Genomic DNA, 27,508 nt, shown 5'->3' with positions numbered 1-27,508 from the left:
TCTCGGTCACGCCGAGGGATTTTCGCGTAATGGGACGTATAATGCCTTCGCACTAATGAAATGGGCTTGAATGAAAAAACAAAAAACAAAAACAAAAAAAAACCCCGATGTGGATTAAGCGGAAACGTCACATTGTACGGCGTCTCATTCTAATCATGCTGCCACAAAACACCACGCTTAGCTTCGGACCCGTTTGCAATGTACAGTTTATATTAAAACACATATGTTTCATCCTGAGATCTTAATTACATCCTTGGTTCCTACATCACATAACACGTTGCCCCTATTCTTCCTTCCTGTAATGACCTGCAAGGCACCTTTCAGCATACAATGAATGCTTGATGATGACAATGAAGAAAAATTAGGGTTGATCCCTGTTTGATAGGAATCGGTAGAACACTAAAGTGAAAAGGGTCTTCACAGAAGCTGTTGCATGTTTATTGTGCGTGAAAATTTAAGAATTATAAGAGCACCAATGCGCACAATGTAGATTGCTATTGGGCTGGCATGGAACCGTTTGATGTAGTTGCGCCCACACTGACTCGCACGCAACCCGGAAACATTCACCGGAGACACTGCATTGCACGCGCCAGAGCACTGCACAAATCAGCCATAAACCGTAGGCGCTCGCAAACTGTACTACAAGCGAAACCGAATGGGTTGTTAGTAAATCGCTTCGTGAACTCAAGGTCCGCCTCAGCGAAAGGCGCACGATTTGTGGGTCGGCGACCATGTTGCAGATTTTCTTGGCGCGCGGCGTCCTGCTGCCGAATCGCTTCGGCGAAAGTTCATGCGGTCTATCGCTTCAACGGAAACTGAGCGGCGAATGCACAGCGCATAGAAAGGTCAGAGCCGTATGGAGATCGCTTTCAAGATACGGTATGCGCGACAGCCCGCACCGGCGCAAAGTACAAGCGCAGCTGTTGGCAGAGTAGAAGCTGCTCCCCCCCTCCCTCCCAGGCGGCCTTCCCGTCTTCCTCCTTTCGTGTGGGAGATTGAGTGGGAGATACTGTCTTGGGCAGCTAGTTGCGACGCTCTCAGCTTCAGCAATGCGAGTGGCAGACTTCGCAGCGTGCTCCGCGAACGCGCAGAGGCGATCAGCTTCACGCTGGCGTCTCTCTCGCCGCACCAAAGCGAGATTCGCCCGTCCTGCGCCGCTTAGCGCAGCAGCTTTCTTCTTCTTCTTTCTGGGGTTTTGCGTGCCAACACCAGTTCTGATTACGAGGCACGCCGTAGTGGAGGGCTACGGATTAATTTTGACCACCTGGGGTTCTTTAACGTGCACTACAACGCAAGCACACGGCCGTTTTTGCATTTCGCCTCCATCGAAATGCGGCCGCCGCGGCCGGGATTCGAGCCCGCGATCTCGTGTTCAGCAGCGCAACGCCTTAGCTGACCAGCAGTTTTCTTAGTTGGTGATCCCAATCGAAGCAATAGGCGGCGTGTAAGCACTGCATGTTGAAACTGCACTCCGTGGGCGAAGGGTGTCACAGGCTAATCCGACACGAAAGACAAATTATGTGCAGAAACTGGGTCTTCACCTCAGCAGAAGGCCTACACCGCCTACACCAGGCTGCAGCGCGTTGGAGCCTGCGCTGCGCTCAGACTACCGAAGCACTCACTGTCGGCGCTCATTACTGTCCCGATGCAGTACATCGCTTCACCGCTCATAGATGGCGGCGCCTTCCCTGTGAAGAGACAGCATATTTTACACGTTCGTGTCGACGTCACATCCGTCACAGGAAAGTGATGGTGGATCAGAATACATATTCGTCTTCTGCGTACTTTGTTAATTTGTTTTGCCAGTACCAAGTGGACGTATTCTCGCATGATACCTTGTAATGCACTTTAAACAGTTTTAGGGCGTTGAACCCACAATTAAATTTTTAACAAGCCTTTATCCCCTGTTGTTCTACTTTTGGTAGCATTGCAGACGTGTTTCATTCCATTTTGCCGTCGTTTTCTTCTCGGGGGGGGGGGGGGGGATGCTTTCTAGCGCCATTTCCAGTGCAATGCGATATGTCCATCTGAGGCAGCGAGTGCAGATCTGGCAAGAGCCGATGGCAAGAGCACATATCGTGTGCTCTCTGGGGTCATCATGTGCGTGCCGATGCTCATATGCGTGCCAATGCATCATGTGCGTGCCGTGCCGATAGAGTGTACCCTCGTCTCGCCACACACCTCCTGGGTGTGTAGCGTCAGCGCGTGAACCAACTGAGGCACATTTACCTCCCTCTCCTCAAACATGTGATATAATAGAGCCTGTAGTGCTACCCTTTCCACTCTTCTCACATGAAATTGCCCGCTTTCTTTTACCCAACACCCACATTACCAAAAAACTGGGAGCTAAAGAAAGCTATCACATGAAAAATAAAAGGGGAGAGGGGTTACTGCAAAAAACATCAACAGAATTGTTCTGTGGGGAAGACAGGTTTCCGCAAAATGGGAATTTAGTTCATTTCCCATTCAGAAATAGCACACAACAAAATAAAACAGTCGTGATGTTAGTGAGAGACAGCACATATGCTTGAGCTGCAGTATTCATGGCTTTCAGGCACGCCTGGGAAAATGCAGGGCAAATGAAGTGGTTCTGTCACTTTAGCTTTGCTTAATCGACCCAGCACACGCGCGGCAGGAGGATCAATCTATTTTGAACAATACTTAAAAACGCAGAATTTGCCCTTTTTAACAGTGGAATCTTCTACGTACAGACGCCAGAAGCACAAATGCAATGCGAATTGAGCAGTGCATAGCAATGCGAACGAGTGAAAAAAAAAAAAAACACCGCATATCCACGAAGTGAATGATGATCAGTGGGCGAAAGACCGGGGGATCGTTCGGGTAACCGTGAATCCCCCGACGCCGGCAGGCGGACCCAGAGGCGGCGAGAGCGCGGGAAGCGGCGGCAAAACGCCGGAAGCGTTCTCTACCTGAGGTTGGTGGCGCCGATGCTCGGTTCAAGCGCGAGCTTCGCGAGCCCTCAGCTCCGAGTCCGCTTGCCGGCGTTGCCGTACTGATGCTGCTTTGCGAGCTCTCAGCTCCGGGTCCGCATGCCGGCGTCGCCGTGCTGCAGCAGCTTTGCGAGCCCTCGACTCCGCTTGCAATTGAGCTGTCACTCTCGCCTTTTCATCCATAGCGGGCGCGCCGTTATCAGAAGCGACCGTTATCATCCATGGCTGAAGAGAGAAAGAGAACGTGCGTCGGGAACGAAGGCCCTTGTGCACCGACCGTTATCATCCATGGCCGTAGCTCTGGTTTGCGAACGCCGTTTTGCACCGGCGTTCGCAAACCAGAGCTACGTACGACGACGACGACGAGGGGGGGACAAGGCTCGGCCCTAAGGTGCTTCGCCCCTAAAACACTCAGCGTGCTGATGCCGCAGGCACACTTGTGTGGCGGAAATAGATGAGTTTCGCGTCCCATCGTGCAGAAAACTGTGGCGGACGAAAATGGCTCACAAAACCTCGACCTGTCGACCTGTAGCGCAGGGAGATCCGTCGCTGTCGATTATCGCGTAGCCGGTTTTTGACCAGCCAGAAAATGTCGCTTGTCGCCCGGAAGTTAGTGCGGCGACATCCGCTGTGGACAGCGTGATTGCGCAACATCGCAGCAATCAGGCCGCCCTGGTCCGCCCGGGCCGATCTGAATTCGCTCTTGCAACTTGCTCTCGGCCGCGACAGCAAAAAATAAATAGTAAAATAGTAATCGCCTTGTCTTATCTCAAGCTGAGAACAAAGTATGTCGCGTTCATGTTGTTGCCCCACGTCGCGATGCGACAGAGTGGGCCTGTCGCGTCGCTTGTCGGTGTCGCTTGAATATCGCGTGCATGTGGTAAGGCCTTACAGTTCGCGGGAAGATGCGCATTGTCACACTTACCACTATTATTAGCATACAGTGAGCCACGCTTTAAGCAAGTATCGATTTTGGGCTAATGTGGGGGCAAAACTTCCAGGAAATTGTTGGAAGCTTTCTTTTTAAAAAGAAAGGATCTGGTGTTAGCGATACATCAATCACACTGTATACTGCAGAATTGTGCTTTGTTGCAAATATGTTATCCTGACCATGTAATTCTACGTCCCACCTTGGCTCTCGACGCACGCGTGGAAGTTGTCCTTTTTTTCTGCATGTTCTGAGGCTGTCACTTAACAGTTGGTTGTTTGGCGCTTCACTGCCTCCTTTTAGGAGCGAAGCTCCTTATAGCGGCACCCGTTCCGTCCCCGTCGTCGTAGTAGTAGTGTGTAACCAGTCTGAGAAAAATGAGAAAAGTTGTCGCAGTTTCACCTGAAAGGCGAAGCATCAATTGCGATAGCAAATTTGTAGAGAGCTATACGGAGTAATGATATTAGCTTTATCAGCTGTATAAACTTGAACATGCAGCAGCACCGGCAACGCGCAGAACTGTTGTCGACGCCGTCGGCGTTTTGCCCGCGTTCGCTCAAAATGCCTGCGGCGTTTGTGACTGTTGCCGGAGCCTCTGATATGAATAGGCACTTGGTGCCGCAGCTAAACGTCGCCTCCCTTCCCTCCCCCTCCCCCCCCCTCCCCCATGGCCTCTCGCGCGTCGGAAGAAGGCGCGTTTGCTCTACATATATGGTGATTGTAAAGGAGGAAAGAGACGCCTACTTCTGCAGCCCTTAAGGAAGCACGGCGCAGAACGCGCGTTTGTTCTCCGCCGTGCGTTCACTCCCCGTGAAAGAGCGCGTCCCTCGCACCCTTTCACTCGCACATACAGCGTTCGGCGGCGCGCGGCGACGATTTCATCTCCATTGACGTCATACGGAACCTCACGGCGACGGCGACGGCGACGGCGACGCCGACGGCAGAAATCTGCTTTTGAGTGTCCATATAATTGCTATCGCAATAAAAAAATTCCGAAGTTGTGTCCGTAGCGCGGAATCGAACCAGGGACTCCTCGCTTCCGAGCGCGCGGCGTTAGCCCACTACGCCACGAAGCGCACATAGACACACGCACCACGATGGCAATAAATACCCAACATTAACGAAAGGCCGCGTTTCTAGCGCGTTTCAACCGCGTTTGTGCTAGCGCGTTACGGCCCGTGTAAGAAGCTGGTGTAAGACGCTGTGGGCTCTCCGTCTTACCTTCAACGCGTTTCGAACGCGCTGCCCAAGGCGGTGGCAAGTCAAGTTCAAGTCGAGGAGCGTTTATGAATACGGGGGGTATACTTAAGGTCCCTGTATTTTTCATAGAGGGACCTTAGGTATACTCTCTCAGCAGTCATGTGATGGCGTCGGCAAACGCGGTGCACGTTCCGGCATGTGTAAATGGCTGCGTAAGACGCTGTGGCCGCTCCCCCTTACTAGAGAGTACTGCACGTTTCTAACGCGTTCGTGCTAGCGTCCCCTTAAGCGGGAGATCCGATGATTCCCTCCGGAGCTTCGCCCACTCATCATCATTCACCCCGTGGATATGCTGTGATTTTCTTCTGTCCCCTTTTCACGAAATGTATTTCGTACCACAGCTAAGTATACCTGATGTATCTTTATTAAGAAAGTCGCTGAATTAACAGATAAGCACATCCCTGTTTACACGATCACCTCTAATCTAAAAAAAAAATATGCATGGTGTAATCGTCGGCCAAAACGCTTGTCCAATAAAAAAAAAGCGCCTGGTTCAATAGCTGAACTAAGCCATAGCAATGCTCGTTGGTGAACCTACGAACAGAGCGCCGATGAATACGTGCAGGCCTTGAAAGAAGCCAAACATAACTTCCTAGGCAGCACATTACCTTCCATGCGTAAAACTAACCCTAAAAAATTTTTGCGCGTGGCTAATTTTAATGACGATAATACAATAGAGCTAAATGACCTTTATGGTGAGCTATACCAGCCAACCAGTGTCCCAGAATACTAAATGAAGTTTTCGCAAATTATTTTTCGCTACCCAGTCATTCCACTTTGCCGCACCTACGACCATGTGACCATGCATGAGGAAATGTTTCCTCTCACTATCAGTTATGTTGGTGTCGCAAGCATCATTAGGTTGCTAAAACCATCCTCTGCGCCGGGTACTGCTCAGATTAATGGGAGATTCCTTCAAAACACAGTTTGCTACAAACGAAGCATCTTAACTAAAATTTTTCAGCAATCACTGAACGATGGCTTTCTTCCACCCTAGTGGTAAGTCGGGAACGTAATTCCAATTCATAAATGGGGCAACAAGCATTCCGCTCCAAATTACAGACTAATTTCGCTCACTAGTATGCCTTGGAAGTTATTAGCGCATTTCTTGGCTGCTCACCTAGCTACTTTTTTGCAGTCGTATTCATTTTCGCACCAACGCAGCATGGATTTCGCAAATCATACTCGTGTGAAATTCAATTAGCACTTTTTTTACACAAACTAAACACCATTCTTAACAAAAGGTCTTTGGCTGAATGCACTTTTCTTTCCTTTTCTAAAGCCTTTGAATCTGTGTGTCACAAACTGCTCATTTATAAATTACGACTACTTAAGCTTGATCCCTGTATTTTAACCCGGAGTGAAAGTTTTTTTGCTAAGCGCTCTCAGTTTGTTTCAGCTAACGGCACAAATTCCGAAGAATGCACAATACATTATGGTGTACCGCAGGGTTCAGTACTCGGTCCTCGTGTTTTTCTCATTTATATTAACGATATACCACCTTGCGTTTCCTCATTAATTCATTTCTTTGCCGATGATTGCGTAATATTTCAAGAAGTCACAGGTCCAAACAACACCGCTCTTCTTCAATGTGGCATTAACGCCGTATTTGACTGGTCTTACACATGGCTTATGGAATTAAACATTAAAAAATGCAAAATCACGCGAGTGTCAAAAATGATTACTAGTTTACCAATTTGCCACTCAAATAACGCAAAACTCGACAGCAATCTAATACGGGATACTCACACCTCTCATGTTGTGTGCTACCGTAATCACATGCTCGGATACCTTCGTCGTAATTTTGGAATATCACCGTAGCCTCTCAAACTAATGCTGTATAAAACACTCATTTGCCCTCAGTTAGAATATGCAGCTTTGGTTTGGGATCCCCATCATAATAATTTGGTACATTCGCTAGAAATGGTGCAAAATCATTTGGTCCGTTTTATACTGTCTAATTACAATCAAATGGCGAACATCACGTTTATGAAAGCTAACCTTAAACTAACGACGCTTGCTTCTCGGCGTGCGATGCCCCGGTTAAGCGTTTTCACAAAGTGTATGATTATCCATAGCTGCGCGATTTACTAATACTTGCTGCCCATTACGTTTCGCGCCGCCTTGATCATGCTCATAAAGTTTGCATTCCGTTGTGTAAAACCGAATAATTCCTACATACCACGCACATCAAATGATTTGAATTGCTTTCCCAAATCGGTAGTAACAATTTGAGATCATGAAAAATCTGGGACTTTACTAACCAATGCTTCACAACATCTTGTTGCACGTGTCTCCTTATAGCTATTACTGTATAATTAGAAATATTGCACTGCTTCTTTGTAGTTATATTATTTTTTGTAACATGTTGTATTCTGCCTCTTCGTAACTATATTGTATAAGCAGAAGCATTGTACTGCTTCTTGTATTTAAAATTTTGTTGTTTTTCTGTTTTTTATACCATTCCCCTCTGGAATGTCTGCTGAGCCTGAAGGGATAATAAATAAATAAATAAATAAATGAATAAATAAATAAATAAATAAATAAATAAATAAATAAATAAATAAATAAATAAATAAATAAATAAATAACAATCGCCCGTGCCAGCTCGCTCCTAACGAGAAGCGCGTCACAACACGCAGCACAGAGGAGTGGACAATACCGCGTAGGAGGACCAATTACGGGAACCAAGGTTTACAGTTTACCCTCCCTAGCATATTAAATATACACAATACAAAGATACAAACATTCTCACAGTGCCCCGAGAAGCACTTTAAACTTCACTTTCTTCAGAGGGTAGCCTAACTGGCGTTATGTAGTGCGACTTTGTATATCATTATTTTCCTAATACTAGCAGTGCGATTTCGTAGTGTAGTTATTTCTTGCAACAATTAACTAACGTTTTAACACTGGCAAACAGGGTGGCGCAGTGCCAACGGACATTTTTCAACTGGTCATGTATTATATACGGCAGCGGGGGAAAATAAAGTAAAAGTGCCGGTAAATACGACCAACTATGCCCTTTATTTCGCCCCGATTACAAGGTTATTTTTTAGGGGTGTGCGAATAAGTGAGTTTTGGAACCGAGTAGAACACGATTCGAATAGTGATGACACCGAATCGAATACGATTCGAATATTATTCGAATATATTTCGAATAGTAAGGCAACCATTCCAATACAACCCCAGAATTGCTCAACATTTTATTTGAAACAAATACGAAATGCGAAGACACCCGTGTACTTAGATTTAGGTGCACGTTAAAGAACCCCAGGTGGTACAAATTTCTGGAGTCCCCCACTACGGCATGCCTCATAATCAGATCGTGGTTTCGGCAGGTAAAACCCCATAATTTAATTAATTTTTAACTCACAAACTCCAACAAAGGAACATTATGATGACTTTTAACCGACAAAACATACCACAATTATGTAAACTGAAATAAGCTCGTATACACCAGCGACTCGAGCGTTCGAGATATGTTGTAACTGTAGGATAAAATACAGCAGTGACTACAGTGATCAAGGTGGTATATTTTCACCAGCTTTTAAATAAAATTGAGACAAGCATTAAACAAAATATCACATGTGACAAAAAATTAGCAATGTCGAACCAAAGAGTACACATACAGCTAAATATGTAAAGGAACAGCTAAAACAGTAATCACAGCACTGGCCTTAGCACCAGAAGCAGGTAAACATCATTGTTGAATACTTTATCTGAAAGAACAACTTGTGCAAACACAACACTTGCGTCTGTTGTTTTCATGTAAATGAGTACAAAAATTGCACTTCTGAAGCTCAATGCAGTGGTAGTGCCCACCTTCAATTATACAAGATGAAGATAGGAACTGACTGATTCTATGCAGCTGCATCATGGTAAAAAACCGTACAAAATGGAGCCTAACACACTAAGAGAAACACAAACACAATTACAGGAAACAACACGCAAGTGCCCATTTTCAGTGAAAATACAAAAAGAAATTGAAATATACCACCTGCATAATGCGAACTATTATTTCGTGAGACCAATAGCATTGGCTACTTGTGAATTTATCACAAACAACATGAGTAAATTGCAACCATGCTATGCTCACTTGGTAAGAACTCTTGCTGGCAAATCTTCAGAATCTCAAAGCAAGCCACTTAGTTCATTAGAGTACTTTAAGACAATAGCGGGAGTTGCCATGCAAGAACACTGGGCCTCTTCGATTATCAGTCCCTGACAGTCCCGGACTGCTTGGGACAGCTGCCCTGCATTCGATTTTGCTCGGACAGCTTCCGAAGCTCCGCCAACTGGTCCGAGAGTTGTCGGAAGCGCGTTCGTTTTTTCGCGTACCGGAAGTTGCGGACTGCCCGCGGACTGTTGGAGCTGGTAGCAGATGTTTGCTCGGACAAGCGAAATTAGCTAGCAGACGACGCTGAGTGTGGCGCCCATTTTGAAAAAGCAAAATGGCTCAAGTGATAGCTAGTGAAGAAAGCAACATTTACCCTGTGTGTGACGGCGACGGTATGCCAGTTTTGCACGAAGGCCTGCCTGTTTATGTCACTGAAGGTAGGGAAATTCGTATAAGGCATGACCCCAATAAATGTGTCACCACGATGGAATGTTTTTTTTTCCAGGAGGAATCGGCGTATGCGTAAATTTTGCAGGCGGGCAGAGCGAAGGCGATGGTGCTGGCGCTGATGAACTCTGGCCTCGAGCCAAGGTGTTGCGGCTCATTCAACAGTTTAAAATCTTCAAAAGAGACCCCGCAATGCGACTGAAACCGCAGCGTCTGCTATGGGAAGCGTTGAGCCGAATCCTCAACGCTGAGTTCCCGAGTGTCCCTGTGATGCCAGCCCAAATTGAGAATAAGTGGCGTGTGTTGAAACGCGCTTTCTTCAAGGTGCGGCGCCACAACAAGTCCGGCAACGACCGCCGCGTCTGCGACTTTGAAAAGTGAGTTGTCACGCACATCGAGCTCAATTAATGAGCGCGAGCAGCGTAGGGTTTGTTCCTTAATTCTTATTATTGACAGCTTAAGGCGGACAGTGTAGTATTTGTCTTCGGTTCGTTTCATTTATTTATTTTTACTTGTTTGTTGCAATTACGCACTACTACCTTGTTGCTCAACGTGACGTAAAGCTCCTGACACCGTCTGCGAGGTGTTTACGTTTCGCTAGGCACCGGAAAAAAAAACGAAAAAAAGGAAAAGAAAGAAAAAAAAACGTTGTTCATTTCTTGCGTACGTGTAGCGCGTTATAAGTTTACATAAATTATGCTGCTAACAGAACGGAGTCTGGTATGCAGATTCTGCCTGCATGCTTTATGTAAATATTACAGTGCAAACTGATACTTTACATAAAATGACAAAATTGGTGATGGACTATATGTAATGTTTTCTTTTTACCATTAGACATTGTCAAGGACTGAATTAAAGTGATGCGAGTCCTGTTCATAAACTAAAATACAAAGCACATTGAAGTGTGTATACCTGGCAATTCACGTCATGATGACCCTTTCTTGAAGTTACAAACTTAAAGCAATTGCAGGATACATTCTGTTTCTGTGCTTCACAAGCAATGTTAAGAGCCTAAATTCTCCCTGTAGATCACGAGCACAGGTTTCTCTAAATGCACATATAATAGAAATGTGATAGTCTGTGTCACAAATAATTGAATATGTTGTGCTTTCCTATAATTACTACCCATGGCCAAATATCCCGTTATACAGCGTACAGGTTTCAATGAGGTTGCATCACACTGTCATAAATATGCACCAGCAGTGTGCAGTAATGAACTTTTAGTGCATTTATCTGTGGCATATGGTTCACATACACAGGGAACTGAGCGACATTTTTACCAAAGTCACATGCTAAACCCTCCCTACCTAATGGGCCCGGGTCAGGTGCGGACCAGCCTTGGGTAGGTTTCTTTTTATTATTTTTAATAAGTTGACTTACATGTGATGACCACCTTAAAAGGTGATCATCACACACTTGCATAACAAATTATGTCATCAAGGTAGCAAATAAAAAACACCTACTGACAATCTTTTACATTGTTTCTTTCATGTTATACATGTTGCTATTTTGAAATAGCATTCCAGCCGTCGTGACGCCTTCCCGACATTCAGGATGTCCTCCCCTAAATTATACTGTGACACACGATGCAGTTCTGTCACATTGGCCCTTAATGCTAGCGCAATGCTTCTGGCAAACAGAAATGATACACCAATGTATTCCGTGGCACGTATTAAGGACCACTATCCCAAAAGTGTTTGCAGTCTTAGTATTTTTATTAAGGGGACATGACTGAGTTACGCCTCGGATTCAGCGCCACACAACGGCAGTATGTTCACTATTAATAATAATCAAATAGGTAAATATGAATGTTTTTATTTGGTATCAGGACAGTGTGATTTATCGTGATAGTAATATATGCCTCTTCAGGTAATCTACCTGAACAGGCTGCATTGCACTATATGCTCATAATTCAAAAACAGTGTGTTTAAACTAAAAAATGAAAACTAAAAAGCAGGAAGTGCTTCTTGCAGACCTCTACTGGTATGAGGAAAACTAACAGACCCCCTATATTTCATAAATTGCAATTGGCCATCATTTCACAGAGCAGTCACCATTATTTCTAGTTTACGATAGAGTAATATCCCCTGAAGAACATTCTGAAATAGAAATCATACACACCTTTGCTGGATGATGCAGAAATAGAGGTCAGATCCAGAGGGAGAGTTCCGTTGCTGTAGCGCTTCGAGGTACAAGTGAGCACAGCACCCTTAGTACAATTTAAATGTGTCATTGTTGCAGCATTACAATGCTATGGCAGTCATATTGTTGATGCAATACAACTGACAATATAAATTGCTAGCCAATTATTTTTTAACACGAAAGTGTTTTATGCCGGGGTCCACCAAGACTTCACTGACGTATTTCCGTCACGGAAATACGTCATAGAACATAATACAAAGAAAGAAACCAGAAGAAAAAGTTCCACAAACATGCAAAATTTCGAAATCGAACCCACGACCTCTCGGTCCGCGACGATAGATCGCCGAGCGTTTAACCCATTGCGCCACAAACGCATTTGCAGAGAGCTACACAGACGCGCCTTATATATCTAACACTCCTCCGTGTACCCGCGCTCTTGCTCGGGGCGGTGCCGCCGCCTACGAGCAGAAAAGAGAAGTACTGCACTATGACACTAACGCGCACCGACAGTGAACGCTTCGGTGGTCTCAGCACTACGACGCCTCGATGCCAGCATCCGAAGGGACGCTGGCATCAAGAAGCACTACCAACGCCACCTAGGTGGCGTTGGTAGTGGCGTTCACCGTACTCAGCACAGCGGAGCGTGGCCTCCGCAATTAGCTCTGAAAATGTTTCTGAAGTTGATCGCGGAGGCTGCAATTACGACGCGCTGTACGCGCTGATTTGACTCGGCGACGATTCAGTTACGTGCTTTGTCTTGCGCGTTGTATTAGTGTGTCAGTTACGTGCTTCGTCTTTCGCGTTGTGCTAGCGTGTGCAGCGTAGTGCAGCTTCCATATGCACGACGGTTGCTCATGGTCATCGACGTTGGTAGTCGTGATGGAGGAGACGTGCCACCAGGCGTCAGCGTGGGTGCATCAACGCCTAAGGGCGCTTTAGCCACAAAACACCAATAGACATTATATATCAATGTGCAATAAACATTACACTACTTCTGTGAAGACACGTTTCACTTTCGTGTTCTATACCGATTCCTATATAAGAGGGATCAACCACATTTTTTAAAATATGCTCCACGCAAATTAGTCCTCTTATAATCATAATAAGGTTGCCACTGCATGATTCATTGGCTGTTAAACTATGAAGCAAAGAAAAGTTAACAAAAATGTACAGATAAACAATTTGGTTTGCAACATGAATATGAGTATGCGTTTGTGAAGACATCCAAAAAATATGTATCCTGCTTCCCTTAGCGTTCAGCCAGCTGCTGGTACAAGTGGGGGCAGTGAGCAGCTGCAGGCCGATTGCTCCCAGGAGAGCCAGGGGGTGGATAGGGACATCGAGGAGGAGCCACCATCCCAACAGCAGCCCCAACCAGCCCCTCAGGCCAAGAAAAGGCGCCAAAGCAACGGCCAGGCACTACTGTCAAGCGTCCTGGCAAACCTAGAGGCAGCAGAAAGAAATCGACAAAGAAGGCACGAGGAACGTCTCGCTGCTCTAAAGGAGGCGGAAACAAACCGCAATAAGTGCCTGCAGGAGCGCAACAGTATTCTTTTGAGGCTGGCCACCGCTCTTGAAGAGAGACGTGTTCCTGGTGCGTCCGAAGACTAGGCAAATAAGAACTGTGCCTAAAGAAATAGAGGTCTTAATATTTTTCAGGCAAAAGTATTCTTGCTTGGCATGCATATTTTGGCTGCATTCAGGCCTCATGAAAGATAATGATAGTGAGCAGCTGCAGGCCGATTGCTCCCAGGAGAGCCAGGGGGTGGATAGGAACATCGAGGAGGAGCCACCATCCCAACAGCAGCCCCAACCAGCCCCTCAGGGCAAGAAAAGGCGCCAAAGTAACGGCCAGGCACTACTGTCAAGCGTCCTGGCAAACCTAGAGGCAGCAGAAAGAAATCGACAAAGAAGGCACGAGGAATGTCTCGCAGCTCTAAAGGAGGCGGAAACAAACCGCAATAAGTGCCTGCAGGTGCGCAACAGTATTCTTTTGAGGCTGGCCACCGCTCTTGAAGAGAGATGTGTTCCTGGTGCGTCCGAAGACTAGGCAAAGAAGAACTGTGCCTAAAGAAATAGAGGTCTTAATATTTTTCAGGCAAAAGTATTCTTGCTTGGCATGCATATTTTGGCTGCATTCAGGCCTCATGAAAGATAATGATAGTGAGCAGCTGCAGGCCGATTGCTCCCAGGAGAGCTAGGGGGTGGATAGGGACATCGAGGGGGAGCCACCATCCCAACAGCAGCCCCAACCAGCCCCTCAGGCCAAGAAAAGGCGCCAAAGCAACGGCCAGGCACTACTGTCAAGCGTCCTGGCAAACCTAGAGGCAGCAGAAAGAAATCGACAAAGAAGGCACGAGGAACGTCTCGCTGCTCTAAAGGAGGCGGAAACAAACCGCAATAAGCGCCTGCAGGAGCGCAACAGTATTCTTTTGAGGCTGGCCACCGCTCTTGAAGAGAGATGTGTTCCTGGTGCGTCCGAAGACTAGGCAAAGAAGAACTGTGCCTAAAGAAATAGAGGTCTTAATATTTTTCAGGCAAAAGTATTCTTTCTTGGCATGCATATTTTGGCTGCATTCAGGCCTCATGAAAGATAATGATAGTGAGCAGCTGCAGGCTGATTGCTCCCAGGAGAGTCAGGGGTTGGATAGGGACATCGAGGAGGAGCCACCATCCCAACAGCAGCCCTAACCAGCCCCTCAGGCCAAGAAAAGGCGCCAAAGCAACGGCCAGGCACTACTGTCAAGCGTCCTGGCAAACCTGGAGGCAGCAGAAAGAAATCGACAAAGAAGGCACGAGGAACGTCTCGCTGCTCTAAAGGAGGCGGAAACAAACCGCAATAAGTGCCTGCAGGAGCGCAACAGTATTCTTTTGAGGCTGGCCACCGTTCTTGAAGAGAGATGTGTTGCTGGTGCGTCCGAAGACTAGGCAAAGAAGAACTGTGCCTAAAGAAGTAGAGGTCTTAATATTTTTCAGGCAAAAGTATTCTTGCTTGGCATGCATATTTTGGCTGCATTCAGGCCTCATGAAAGATAATGATACACAGCATTTTATTCCTTTTTTATTTATTTATTTCTCTTGTTAAGAAATACTTTACATTGAATATAGTACAGAAAGCACACAAGACGATGTCAGAGCAATGCACATTACAGTGAACATATTTCTTGCCCCGCAATGCAATAACATAAAAATTTTATCAGCTCGTTTTTACAAGCTGTATGTTTATTTCAACCTGAATCAACGAAATACTGTGGAAACCACACCTGCTGTATAAATGCAGGAATCAACATGACTAGTTTGAAAAGCTTCCATGGTCATCACAAGGCAGGCCGGGCTACTTTCAATACAACATAGAGAACAGTCATACTCATTTATAAGAGATGCATGGCATGCTACATGTGAACTGCAACAAGCTTAACAATGACATGGACAGCTTTCTCCCCAGTACATTTGGCGTATACATAGCAAACACACCCTCTAAGTAATGCATGAAGAAATTCATGGTTAGACAAGTTGGCTCCATTTTTTTTTCATTGTCTTCTTCTTTCTGAGGTTTCACGTGCTAAAGCAAGTTTTGATTATGAGGCACATTGTAGTGGAGGGCTCCAGGATAAATTTTGACTACCTGGGGTTCCTTAACGGGCGCACCTTCTTTACTGTATGTATGTAAGCTTACAGGCTTTCCTGGGGGTGTGAGCACCTTGATGTTGCAATAAGTACAGTGTAACTGTATACAATAGTCATCACAGGTGAAGCATAGGGTGATATTAACGCAGTACACTATCCTTGACACCTAAGTGGCATGCTTGCAGGTAAACAATGCGCTTCTGGAAAAGATTTGTACAAGCTGTGCAGTCACTCCAACTTCAAAGTAATGTTGCATATGATGGACATAATAAAATGTATTTTTCACAAACATTCTGGTGCGGTGTCACTTGACTGACTTGTACACAAATGAACAAAGGTACATAACATAACCATGGCACTCACTTTCACAACAGAGAATGCTATGCAAATAACACTTTATACATAGCAGGCAATGCTGCAGAAGCTATGCAAGTAGTGCAGTCATGGAAAGCTCGCACTGTAGTTCTCTTTGATCTGTTACACTTTCTACGAACTACAACTTGTGGACACATGGTTACATCAAATCACATATAATTTGTGTACTTCTGTGCTTCCAAGTATGTGGTGGACTATTTTTGGGCTGAGGGATCAAGTAATAAGCTGTGGCCTCTGGTTACACAACCTTCACATTCATCTTGTTTGTTAGTAAATAGGTTCAGATGTCCAACAAATGTCATGTAATAAATACTCCATATGTTTGTATACAGCCGCATCAGACTTCATTCTACAGGAGCTACGTGACACCACCACCTTTTATTAGCTGATGCAAGCGGTGTTGCTAGTTATGTATGAAACGTAGTAAAGGGACATGATAGTAGCATTGTACTAGCCCTTCCCTTTTTGCGAAACAAAATTTCTGAGCATTACAGTGAACACTTTGACAAGTTGCTGCTAGCGCTTATACGAGGTCTGTTAGAAAAGTATCCGACCTTTGGTCGAAGAAAAAAACTGGCATAACTGCAGCATTGTAACCTAATCAGCCTTAAAGTAGTCTCCTTGGGACTCCACACACTTCTCCCAGTCCTCTGTCGGAATGGAGTTCAGCTCGGCTATCTTGGCAGCCATAATGTCCTCTCTTGTCTGAAATCGCGCTCCTTTCAATGGCCTCTTGATTTTGGGAAACAGCCAGAAGTCGCAGGGGGCCATATCAGGTCAATAAGGAGCCTGTTGAACTAAATAAGTCTGGTTTTTTGCCAAAAAAGACTGAATCAAGTGCGAGGAATGTACAGGAGCATTGTCGTAATGAATGCGCCAATTTTCTGTTGACCACAACTCTGGTCTCTTGCGCCACACAGCATCACGTAAGCGACGGAGGACATCCCTGTAGTACTCTTTGGTGATTGTTTGACCCTGTGGTGCGTACTCATGGTGTACCACACCGTGGGAGTCTAAGAAAGCACTCAGTATAACTTTGACGTAGCTGTGCACTTGGCGGGCCTTCTTTGGTCTTGGTGACGTGGAATGCTGCTACTGTGACGACTGGGATTTCGTTTCTGGGTCGTACTCGTACACCCAAGACTCGTCACCAGTGATTATGGTGTTCATGAAGTCGGGGTCACTGATTGTGGAATCCAACATTTCCTGTGAAACTTCAACACGAAGTTGCTTTTGCTCCACCGTGAGCAGCGTCGCCACGAATTTCGCCGCAACTCTCTTCATGGCCAAATCTTCGGTCATAATGGAATGTGCAGAAAAAATGCTGATGCCCACCTCTTCCGCAATTTCTCAGATAGTCACACGACCGTCCCGCATCACCACAGCGTTCACTTCGGCAATAACCTGGTCATTTCGGCATGTTGATGGCAGACCGGAGCGTGGCTCGCTCTCCACCGATGTGCGGCCGTCTTTAAACCGGTTGTGCCACTCCTTAATCTGTGTGCTGCTCATAGCATCGTCACCAATAGCCGTCTGAATCTCCCGAATGGTTTTCACTTGGCTGTCACCCAGTTCCTAGCAAAATTCGATGCAGTAGTGCTGCTCCAGTCGCACCGCCATTTTCCTTGAATAAAAAAACCGACGAGAGCATTGCGCACTACCTCACTCAAATGCTGCGTCCCAACGACTGACGCTACCAACAGCCGAGAAAAAATTCGCGCATGCGTAGGAAGGTTCAAGGTCAGCTGATGCAAGCGCGCTTGCTTCATATCCATCAGGTGTTCGCAAAAAAATGTCGGCTACTTTTCTAACAGACCCCGTATCATGTCGAACAGGCGACATGCTCACAAACTTTGTGCCAGGGTGTCCCGTATCCTGGCTGCCAGGGAGGACATCTGCTGCGCATTGAGTGGATCTATCGGTGAAACATCTGTGCCACTCTCTACTCCTTCCACATCCTGCATTTCGTCAGCACATTTCATGCTGATATTGTGCAATACACAGGCTGCCATGACAATCTCCACTGCCTTTTCAATTGACGCAACATCGATGTAGGCCAGACGCTGGAATCGTGCCTTCAGAATCCCAAACGTGCCTTCGATAACCACCCTCTGCCTACTGTGAACGACGTTGAATTTCTCCATCCAAGGCTGCCAGTTTCCTTTGCACTGTCGGTAGGGTGGCAGCAACCAGGGCAGCAGTGGATAAGCTGCATTACCCAAGATGTAGCCTCCTGCAAGAATACCTGTAATGCTTCATATAATGGCATAACAACATATCTGCATAATATGCATGCCATCTAACTGATGCACAAGGCGTGCTGCAAATATTCCAACACATGGTTTCCATAATATAACCTACAGACAGACTATTCGACTACGAACAAAGAACAAATGCACACACTAGTGCTTGTTTACGGCTCCAGCGAAACGAGTGAAAGACATGACGATCAGTCATGCTGGGCTGTTCTTTCTCACAGAGAGCTGAACGAACAGCATAATAAAAACTTCACAAGTATCAATTTACAAAACACCCGTCGTAGTAGCTCAGTGGCCGCGGCGGCTACTTTTCGATAGGGCCAATTAGCAAAAGCGCTCGTCTACTTAGATTTAGGTGCACGTTAAGGAAATCCAAGTGGCCAAAATAATTACGGAATGCCCCACTACGGCGTGCCTTACAATCAGATGCTTTGGCATATGAAACCTCAAAAATTTAATTATGAATTTATAAAATATTATACTCCATACCTTCACACTTCCCCGTGGCGTTCTCAAAGAAGAAGCTTTCTTCCAGCACTCGGGCGTCGTGGGCTCTCCCAGGGTAGCCGACGAACACGTCGGTGAACACCATGTCCGCATTGCAGATGCCCTGGAGGATGATGGAGTGAAATTTCTTGCGATTGTAGTAATCTTCCTCGCGCTCCGTGGGTCTAACAATGCGGATATGGCAGCCGTCGATGGCCCCAATTACATCTGGAAGGCCAGCTCCGCGTCCTTGGTGGCGATATAGAGCCTGAAATGCGCGTTTGTTCCGCGCTCCTTCATCGTGATCCGGCCAGTGAATTTCTCGCGCGCCGATGGAGAGCAGGAACCCAAGAATGCGGCAAATTGCACTGTGCACTGTCGACTCACTCACGTCGAATTTGTCAGCAATGCTGTACATTGACGCTTGAGTGCCAAGGTAGGTTAACGCGATAAGCATTGTCTTCTCGGCTGAGATCTTCGGCCTTCCGCGACAGCCTTCCGGGTAGTGAGCAGAAGTTGCAAACTCAGCAGTGAGAGTTGCAGCCGTACTTCGCGACAGCCTAAACAGCTTCTTGAATTCAAAGTCCATGTAATGCGACACGACGCTTTCCACGTAGAATGGCACTCGGTTCCTTTCGTCTCTTGCTAGGAGGGCAGATGTCACGGAGGCGACGAAAAGGTCAGTTGCCTCCTCATCCTCATTAGACTCAAACTCAAAAGCGTCGTCCGAGTCGAACGCGAGCTCGTCAATGAAAGCAGCAGCGAGATTTAGATCGCCTGCCATTTCTGCAAACGACATGCCTGTGAAAAGAACACGGCTGGCTGCTTGGAACTCTGTCTGAGAATGGCTATCTACGAGTAGCGAAGAGCAGACGACGCAGCCAGGAAAGTCACTTCCGGTCGCGGTGCTTCGACCGAAATCTCGGACGGTCCCAGACAGCTGGATCACGTGACTTGTGACGCGCTCTTGTGTCAGGGCTAGTCAGACCGGAAGCCACGGACGGTTTGCGGACAGACCGGGATTGCATAATCGAAGAGGCCCACTAGTTTTTCAACATGTTTTAAACAGAGTGACTCCCTCCTGCTAGTAACTGTGTTAGAGCAGGCTGAGGAAAACCTTTCGCTTGGCACCTGGGCTGCAGGAATAGAAAGGTAGTCATTTGCTGGCTGCATTCACTCGCTTTTTGTAGTTCGCTTTCCCTACTGTCTGCCACCACTGAAACGGGCTGTCCTCACGTGGCAGCAGACCTGCCGCGGTTGCTCAGTCAGCTAAGGCATTGCGCTGCTGAGCACGAGATCGCGGGATCAAATCCCGGCCGCGCCGGCCACATTTCGATGGAGGCGAAATGCAAAAACGCCCGTGTGCTTGCGTTGTAGTGCACGTTAAAGAATCCCAGGTGATCAAAATTATTCCGGAGTCCTCCACTACGGCGTGCCTGATAATCATATCTGGTTTTGGCACGTAAAACCCCAGAAAGAAGAAGAACACGAGGCAGCAGTGGAGCTTGAAGGTAATCTGATAATTCCTGCATTAATGGATCAGCACTCTCTTTTTGTCCTGCAGCCACACTGAAAATCTTTCACACCGGAGAACACTCACTGGCTTGTCCACTTTGGTTACCACTGCACTCCCGCAGGCATCTCCTGGCCTGCAGAACTGCAACACATTTCTTGAAGCACTGATTGCAACAGAGGTTGTACTTCCTGCTTTTCATCATTGTATCATACATCCTTAAAACGAGGATCAAGCAATGTGGCAAGACAAATCGGTGGAGTAGTGCTTGCACCCCGAAACCTGGTTTTTAGAGATTTTAAACGGTTCTTCGAAAAGTCATACCCTTCACTGTCACTTGTTTTTTTGCATAGCAACAGCTGCATGCAGTGAACGAGGGCCACAAGCAGAGAGAGCTTTGGGTAAGACTCGGCACACGCAGCTGTTGCAGCCTTTTCCACTGGCTGAAGTGAAGAACTGTCACTAATGCTGACACTTGGCGCCACTCAACACTTGCCAAGTTTTAAACCGAATCATTTTCGGTCAGGTCGATTGTAACAGCAGTCTTCAGCTTCAGCAGACAAGCTATCATCGCAAATTCGCGGTTCCATCGTGTTGGAACATCTTGGATGAGCTTGAGTGGTGGATCCAAGCCAAGCTGCTTGTGTATTTCCTGCAGTCTAGCCCCCGTAGTGTTGCTCTGTTTGTAGCGGCCGACGATAGTTCGCGCTTTGGAACATACGTTGGCAAGCCAATCGTTTCTTTCTTGGCGTCTTGAACAGAAAATTGCAGAGTATGCGCGGAGCATGAAACACGAACTCACGGCGCCTGCCCAACAGCTGAAACAAAATTTTTCGATGTGACCGTGACTACAAAACACGGAAGGCTGTCACTGATATCCCATTCTATCAAAACTTCCCGAAGCAGAGAACGCAAGTTACTTGCTGTGTGGCTCTGACGGAGCGACTGGCACCCAAGCACAAAATTGTGAGGCACAAATTCGTCGCTGAACACATGGCATGTCATCGCTTCAAAACTGTAACCAGCACGTAACATGTCGACCCGTCTGTGGTGATTGCGATTGAGGCCGAGCTAGTCTTCAAGATGTTATGCAAATTCTCGTGGACAGCACATCTTGCTGCGGCGTGCAATTCAGGAACAACGCTTTGAGAAAACGTTGTCCGGCTAGGAACTGTGAAATCTGGAGCTGCGCATTCCATGAGTGCAATAAAGCCTGGTTCTTCTTAACTATGCAGGCCAGTCGCAATAAACGCGGCAATTTTCATGGTGAGCTCCCGGGAAGCGGGTGCTGTTGGCGCTTCGCCGTGGAAGAAAAGCTGCGCACCGACTTGCCTGCCTACTATCGACATTTTTCGACGCCCGAGTCGGTGTGGCGGCTGCGGCGCTAGTATTATACTCCTTGTGGGCAGCTGGATGGCGCTTCAGGTGCTTTATCAACAGCGTAGTGGTGTTTGTCGGCATCTTCAAAACACAACCACAAGCGCGCCACTTTGACGATCCAGCCTCAGTTCGGTCAAGAAAGCTCGATACTACAATTCGTTGCTTTCTTGGGGCCGTCTCCTGTTCGCTACTCATGGTTCGCCACGCTACGGAGCAGGAACTTCCGCGCAACCAGCGAGCGTTGCCGACCGAAAACTACACAAACGAGCAATTATAGGCGGCTCGCTTTACTGGGCTTTACGGCGAAAACGAGAGTATAGAGTGAAAGCACGTGAGAGGGTCCCGGTGTATCGCCAAGAACCTGGCCAACAAAACCACCGATCTCATGATGATGATAGTGGACTGGTAGCACATTCGCTTCGGTGACACTCAAGTTTAAAAAAAAAACCGGCTTGGATTACACTCTCGTGTAATCCAAGCCGGCGATCTCGATCAAGGAAGCGCTGCCTGTGTAGAACGTCGCCCCCCCCCCCCTCCACGTGGGACGCCGCGGGCAACACTGTAAAGTGGCTAAGAGGGCGAGGAAGCGAAACCAAGCCTTCGGGTTTCGGAATAGTACCGTAAGGTGACTATCGGGAGTTTCCTGATGTCAGGACTCAGGCCTCCTGTCACTGATGCGGTAGGCCCTCTGGGTAGGGCCGGCGTGACGTCAACCCAACCGCTTTAATACTAGGGGAGAGATGGCTTCCCAGCCAGAGGCCTGGTGTACAAGGGAATCACCAATCTCGAGGACGCTACGGCGCCCGGCAGAGGTGCCTTTCACGGGTGGCATTCGGGGAGTTAACGCCCCCGCCAACTCGAGTACGTGGGTCGGCCACAACATGACCAACGAGGTGACAGTAGTAGGGTAGGCCGTCACGCTCGATGGGAGGACTTCGGTCCGACGATGACCCAACGTAAATGGGTACAGGACGTATAGCTCTGGCTAGCGTCCCGGCCCTGGGAGGTGGCTCGGTAGGCCGGCATGCCTTGCTGCACCCAGTATGAGTGAAGGTCCTGGGAAGGGTGCCCGGCCCTGACTGAACCGTGTAAGGTCGGGGGCATACTGTTTGGCGGGCCAATACTTCTTGTGGCGGGCCAATACTTCTTGTGGCGCGCATAGTGTGTTGCGTTGTACTATGCCATGGCTGGTCCATGCCGGAGGTTTGTGGCGAGCCTTTGTAACCCATTGCGTGGGGGCAAGGTGTTGATCAGCCTACACACTAATGATGCCGGATGAATTCGAGTACTGCCGGCTTGCATCCAAGGAAGAGTAACAATCTGTGCTCACAAGGGAGACCGCGTGAGCAGGAACCGTACCGATTTGGCTGGGGGCTTTGGTACGCCTCTGTAATCCAACTTCCTGGAAGCCTTGGTATGGAATTGCATTCCTTGGGAGAGTCAATTACCACGCTGTTAGGGCTGGGGGTTAGTTGCGTGCCTGTGTAATCCAGCTCACTGGAGGCCACAGCGTGGAAGTCGGATCTCAGAAGTCGGGTGTCTGGTTGAGTCCGGTATTCATTCATGGTCCAGAGGTGCCTGAACGATGCGGATGGTGGCGTGTCCGTGTAATCTAGCCTGGGTGAAGTCGCGGCCTCTGGATGGGAGCTCTCCCCACCTCCACGGGGTGCGTCAGGGGCAACGTGTGGGTGGTAAAGGGACCCACATGGCTAAGAGGGAGAGCTCACGCTGTGTGTCTGGACTCGGAGGACCACGGCGGCAGTGAGGGGGAAAACGTTTGTACTCAAAAAGTAACAGACACCCGGCAAAATTCAGCGCGGGCTGTCCACCCCCTCCTGCACGGTCGGTGCAGTGGGATGTGCCATAGGTAAGCAGAACTGGGCCTGGTCTGCCGAGAGCTGTGGAGGGCGGTCTGTCTTCGGCTGGGCTGCCCGAAACTGCAAGTGGCAGCACTGTTAGTGCTGCTGCGTCAGGAGATCGGGAAGGTTGCATGGTATCGTGCCTGCGCCCGAACAATTGGGTCAGCTTCACCGATGGGGAATCGGCGTTTGTCAGGGGCGTCCGACCCATGTCTAACCCGGGGGGCGTCCCTGTGGTCTATGCGGCCAACCAATCACCTGGAAGCAGACTCTGAAATGGTGAACCCTGCACCGGTGATGACATTGGCTTAATGGAACACGATCAGTGAACCTTTCTGCCCACCTGGGGTGTTGCATAACTCAGGTGGGTTTTTCTGTTGCTGCCAGGACATCGTCCGGCAGAACTATCCTGGGAGAAATCTCAGAGAAAACAGGTCCCCAGAAGCCAGGCTAGTCCAACAAAAAATAATCCAACAATATAATCCAACAAAAAACAGAGCAGTAAAAGATTGGACTGCGTGCATATTGGTAATTCAGTGAATTAACGAAGAAAAATGTCCCCTCGCTGTACCAACGTTTCATTCCTCAGGATTTTACCCGTCGGTGCGGGTTATGCGAAAAATATTCGAAAGATATTCGGTATTTCGAATATGCCCTATGCGTTTGTAGTACGGAATCGAATAGAAGGCTATTGGATTCGTTGTTCGAAATTTTCGATTATTCGCAAATCCGTATTATATTTTGAAAACTACATCAGGCAGATGGCCTCCGTTTACATAAATGCATTGTTGCAAACGTTTCTTGAAGGTATCGCACACGCGCCTGCGTAGGTCCTCATCAATGGCGGCAACTTCGCCACCAATGGCTTGCTTGAGTTCTTGAACACTCATGATATTCCTCTGGAACACACGGTCTTCTGGAACCCCCACAGTAAAAAGTCTGGGCCGGTATTTTGTAGCGATGCCTTATGACTTATTCTATACTAGTCTTGTCATCCACCGCTCACGGCCGGCTGATCCCGTTGATAACGTCAGCGGACCGTCGCTCTGACCACTGACAAAGCGCGATAAGCGCCAAAAGGCATTAGCACCGGAAAGGCATCGCTACAAAATACCGGCCCTGGTACACTGAGGTCGGCTGACCGAGCTGTCCTAGCGATTTCGCCGAAACGAGAGATAACAGTTCCGAACATTTTGCGAAGTACAGCCATACTGTTTCGCGTGGTGTGGGCTGTTGCTCCATTTTGCTGGAAATATAGGTATTTAGGGTCAGTGCGAAGCAGTTGTAACAAAGCCATAAACATAGTCACATAACGTTCTGAACCAAGGTTCACTGTTTGTTCATTGTAATTTTTAAGGATTTACGGCCCTGCAATTCCGAAAGTACCGACTCCGCACCAAACCGTCATGAAATGGCGTCCCCCCGCCAACCACTACAAGCTATCGCGGCGGCGCATTATTCGCATTTGAAATGTGTAAGTTGGCTTCGCGGCACCCTGTATTTAAGGACTCCCGCCCCGGTGGCATAGTGGCTATGACGTTGCGCTACTGAGCCCGAGGGCGTGGGTTCGAGTCCCGGCCGCATTTCGATGGGGGTGAAATGCAAGAACGCCCGTCGACTGTGAATTGGGTGCACGTTAAAGAACCCCAGGTGGTCAAAATTAATCCGGAGTCCAAGATGGCGTACTGCGGCGTGTCTCAATCAAATCGTGGTTGTGGAGCGTAATACCCCAGAATTAAACGTTTAATATATTTAAGTGCATCTTTGCCTGTGTAAACTGTCTTCATATCGTTTGTGGTTTCTCTGTATAACATGCCAATCGTGATATCATTTATGCGATGGGTACAGATCTGATTTTTTTTAAGGGCGCTGGTATACTCGTGCAACATTTGCCTTGCCTGTTGTCGGGCCTTCGAACACTTTCAATCCATGTTCGTGGCTTTTAGTTCCGGTACATTTCCATGTATTCTTATGCGAATAAAGAAATATTGCTGCATCACGTTCGTCCTGTCCAAATACTCCGTTGACGCTCCTCACGAACACGAAGCTAATTGAAGTATACATAGATGGTGTTCCGTTGACGGCATTGGTTGATACTGGAGCCCAAGTGTCTATAATGAGCGCTAACCTATGTCGTCGCTTCAAAAAAGTGCTTACGCCCGCCATCACTCGAGCCGTACGCGTCGCCAAATGCACCACTATTGCCGTCAGCGGTATGTGCACTGCTGGCATAGGAAAGGCTGGCCGCCAAGTTCCAGTCCTGTTCACCGTGCTGACCAGTTGTCCTCGTGACCTAATCTTCGGGCTCGACTTTCTGACGACGCATTCTGCCCTCATTGACTGTTCCGCCGGTACGCTGTGCCTCGATCTTCCCCTCAATTCAGACGTTCGCCCCGAACAACCGAACACCCTCTGCACTACAGCGTTTGTTCGCTTACTTCCAAAAGCCCTATCCTTCGTCGAATTGGCTTCAACAGCAACCGTGCCTGATGGCAACTATGTCGTCGTACCAATTCTTGCTGTTCTCCTGGCGCGCGACATCTCTGTGCCACACTCCGTCGGTATACCCTTGCCGCTAATCGGATGTGCGTCCCCGCTATAAATTTTGACGTGACCAAGCAAGTGTTACCAGAAGGCATTGCGGTGGCCCCGCTCCAGTCAGTGACAGACGACCACGTCACTGCTTTTCTAGCCGACGCGTCTCCAGATCCTCCTGATTACCCGCAGGATGCCATGAACCTCGATGACCTATTACGTCCCGTGGTCGCTCCGGACCTCGCAACTACTCAAGCAGCCGCCCTATATCGCCTTTTGCTTTCTTACCGCGACATGTTTGACACTGACAATCGACCACTTGGTCAGACGTCCCTTGTTAAGCATCGAATACACACTGATGATGCTGTTCCTATTCACCGCCGACCATATCGCGTGTCCACGGCAGTGCGGCAAGTTATTCAGCAGGAAGTAAACAAGATGCTCGCCAAAGGCATTGTTGAGCCCTCGTCGAGTCCTTGGGCGTCGCCGGGTGTGCTCGTCAAAAAGAAAGATGACACGTGGCGTTTGTGCGTTGATTACGGCTACCTAAACTGAATCACTAAAAAGGACGTTTACCCTTTACCATGAGTCGATGACGCTCTTGATTGTCTTCACGGCGCCAAATCCTTTTCGTCTATAGACCTTTGACCTGGTTATTGGCCGATTTCCGTAGGTGAGAAAGACCAAGAAAAGACCGCTTTCGTCACTCTAGATGGCCTCTTCCAGCTCAAGGTTATGCCGTTCGGTCTATGCAATGCCCCCGCCACGTTTCAAATGGTTAACTTGACTTTGTTACCTCGACGACGTCCTTGTGTTTTCACCTACATTTGAGACGCACCTTGAGCGCGTCGCAGCTATCCTTCACGTCTGCCGCAAGGCTGCGCTACAATTAAACTCATCGAAGTGCCACTTCGGGTGCCGACAGATTACTGTGCTAGGCCATCTCGCCGATGCTTCCGGCGTACAACCAGACCCGGAGAAGATTCGAGCAGTAATGGCTTTTCCTGTACCTCAGTCTGTCAAAGATTTCCGGAGTATTGTGGAACTCTGTTCGTATTTCAGACGGTTCGTGAAAGATTTCGCAACAATCGCTCGACCGCTCACTGAACTTAAGAAGAAAGACGTGCCTTTTACGTGAGGTTCCCGTCAGGTACGTTGCCGTGTTTTCACACCTTATCACGATTCTAACCAATCCACCTGTCTTGGCCCACTTTGACCCGTCCGCACCTGCAGAGTTCCGAACCGATGCCGCTTCGTATGGGATCGGCGCCGTCTTAGCGCAACGCCAACATGGACGCGACCGTGTCATAGCCTACGCTAGCCGGCTCCGATCACCTGCAGAGCGCAACTATTCGATTACCGAGCGCGAATGTCTTTCTCTCATCTGGGCTGTTTCAAAGTTCCGCCAATATTTATAGGGCAATTCTTCTCAGTAATCACAGACCATCATGCGCTCTGTTGGCTTTCGTCGCTCAAGGATCCTACTGGCCGGCTCGGTCGTTGGGCCCCTCCGACTACAAGAATATCCCTACATAGTGACTTACAAGTCGGGACGCCAACACCAGAACGCAGACTGCCTCTCTCGCTACCCAGTCCAATACCGACCTCTACGTCTGATACTGACACCGAC

At 48.0% G+C, this 27,508-nt stretch overlaps 2 protein-coding genes and 1 pseudogene across 2 annotated transcripts; 1 reads left to right on the top strand and 2 right to left on the bottom strand.

Annotated features, from left to right (window-relative positions):
• The first annotated feature begins 10,825 nt into the window (after positions 1-10,825).
• Positions 10,826-13,475, top strand: LOC125943041 (uncharacterized). The gene is made up of 2 exons (XM_049661375.1): positions 10,826-11,045; positions 13,099-13,475. Exons 1-2 carry the CDS (start codon positions 10,831-10,833, stop codon positions 13,454-13,456), a joined length of 573 nt encoding a protein of 190 aa, XP_049517332.1. The 5' UTR covers positions 10,826-10,830; the 3' UTR covers positions 13,457-13,475.
• A 3,464-nt stretch (positions 13,476-16,939) lies between these two features.
• On the bottom strand, positions 16,940-17,467 carry LOC125943042 (protein GVQW3-like; annotated as a pseudogene).
• Positions 17,375-19,067, bottom strand: LOC119440097 (uncharacterized). Its single transcript, XM_037705036.2, has 2 exons — positions 18,595-19,067; positions 17,375-18,080 (listed from the first exon to the last, which is right to left on the bottom strand). Exons 1-2 carry the CDS (start codon positions 19,046-19,048, stop codon positions 17,692-17,694), a joined length of 843 nt encoding a protein of 280 aa, XP_037560964.2. The 5' UTR covers positions 19,049-19,067; the 3' UTR covers positions 17,375-17,691.
• Between the last annotated feature and the right edge of the window lie 8,441 nt (positions 19,068-27,508).

The sequence above is a fragment of the Dermacentor silvarum genome, chromosome 2 (assembly GCF_013339745.2).
Source record: "Dermacentor silvarum isolate Dsil-2018 chromosome 2, BIME_Dsil_1.4, whole genome shotgun sequence".
NCBI classification, from domain to species: Eukaryota; Metazoa; Arthropoda; class Arachnida; order Ixodida; family Ixodidae; genus Dermacentor; species Dermacentor silvarum.
Note: the sequence above shows the minus strand (reverse complement) of the source record. Positions and strands in the feature narration are given on the sequence as shown.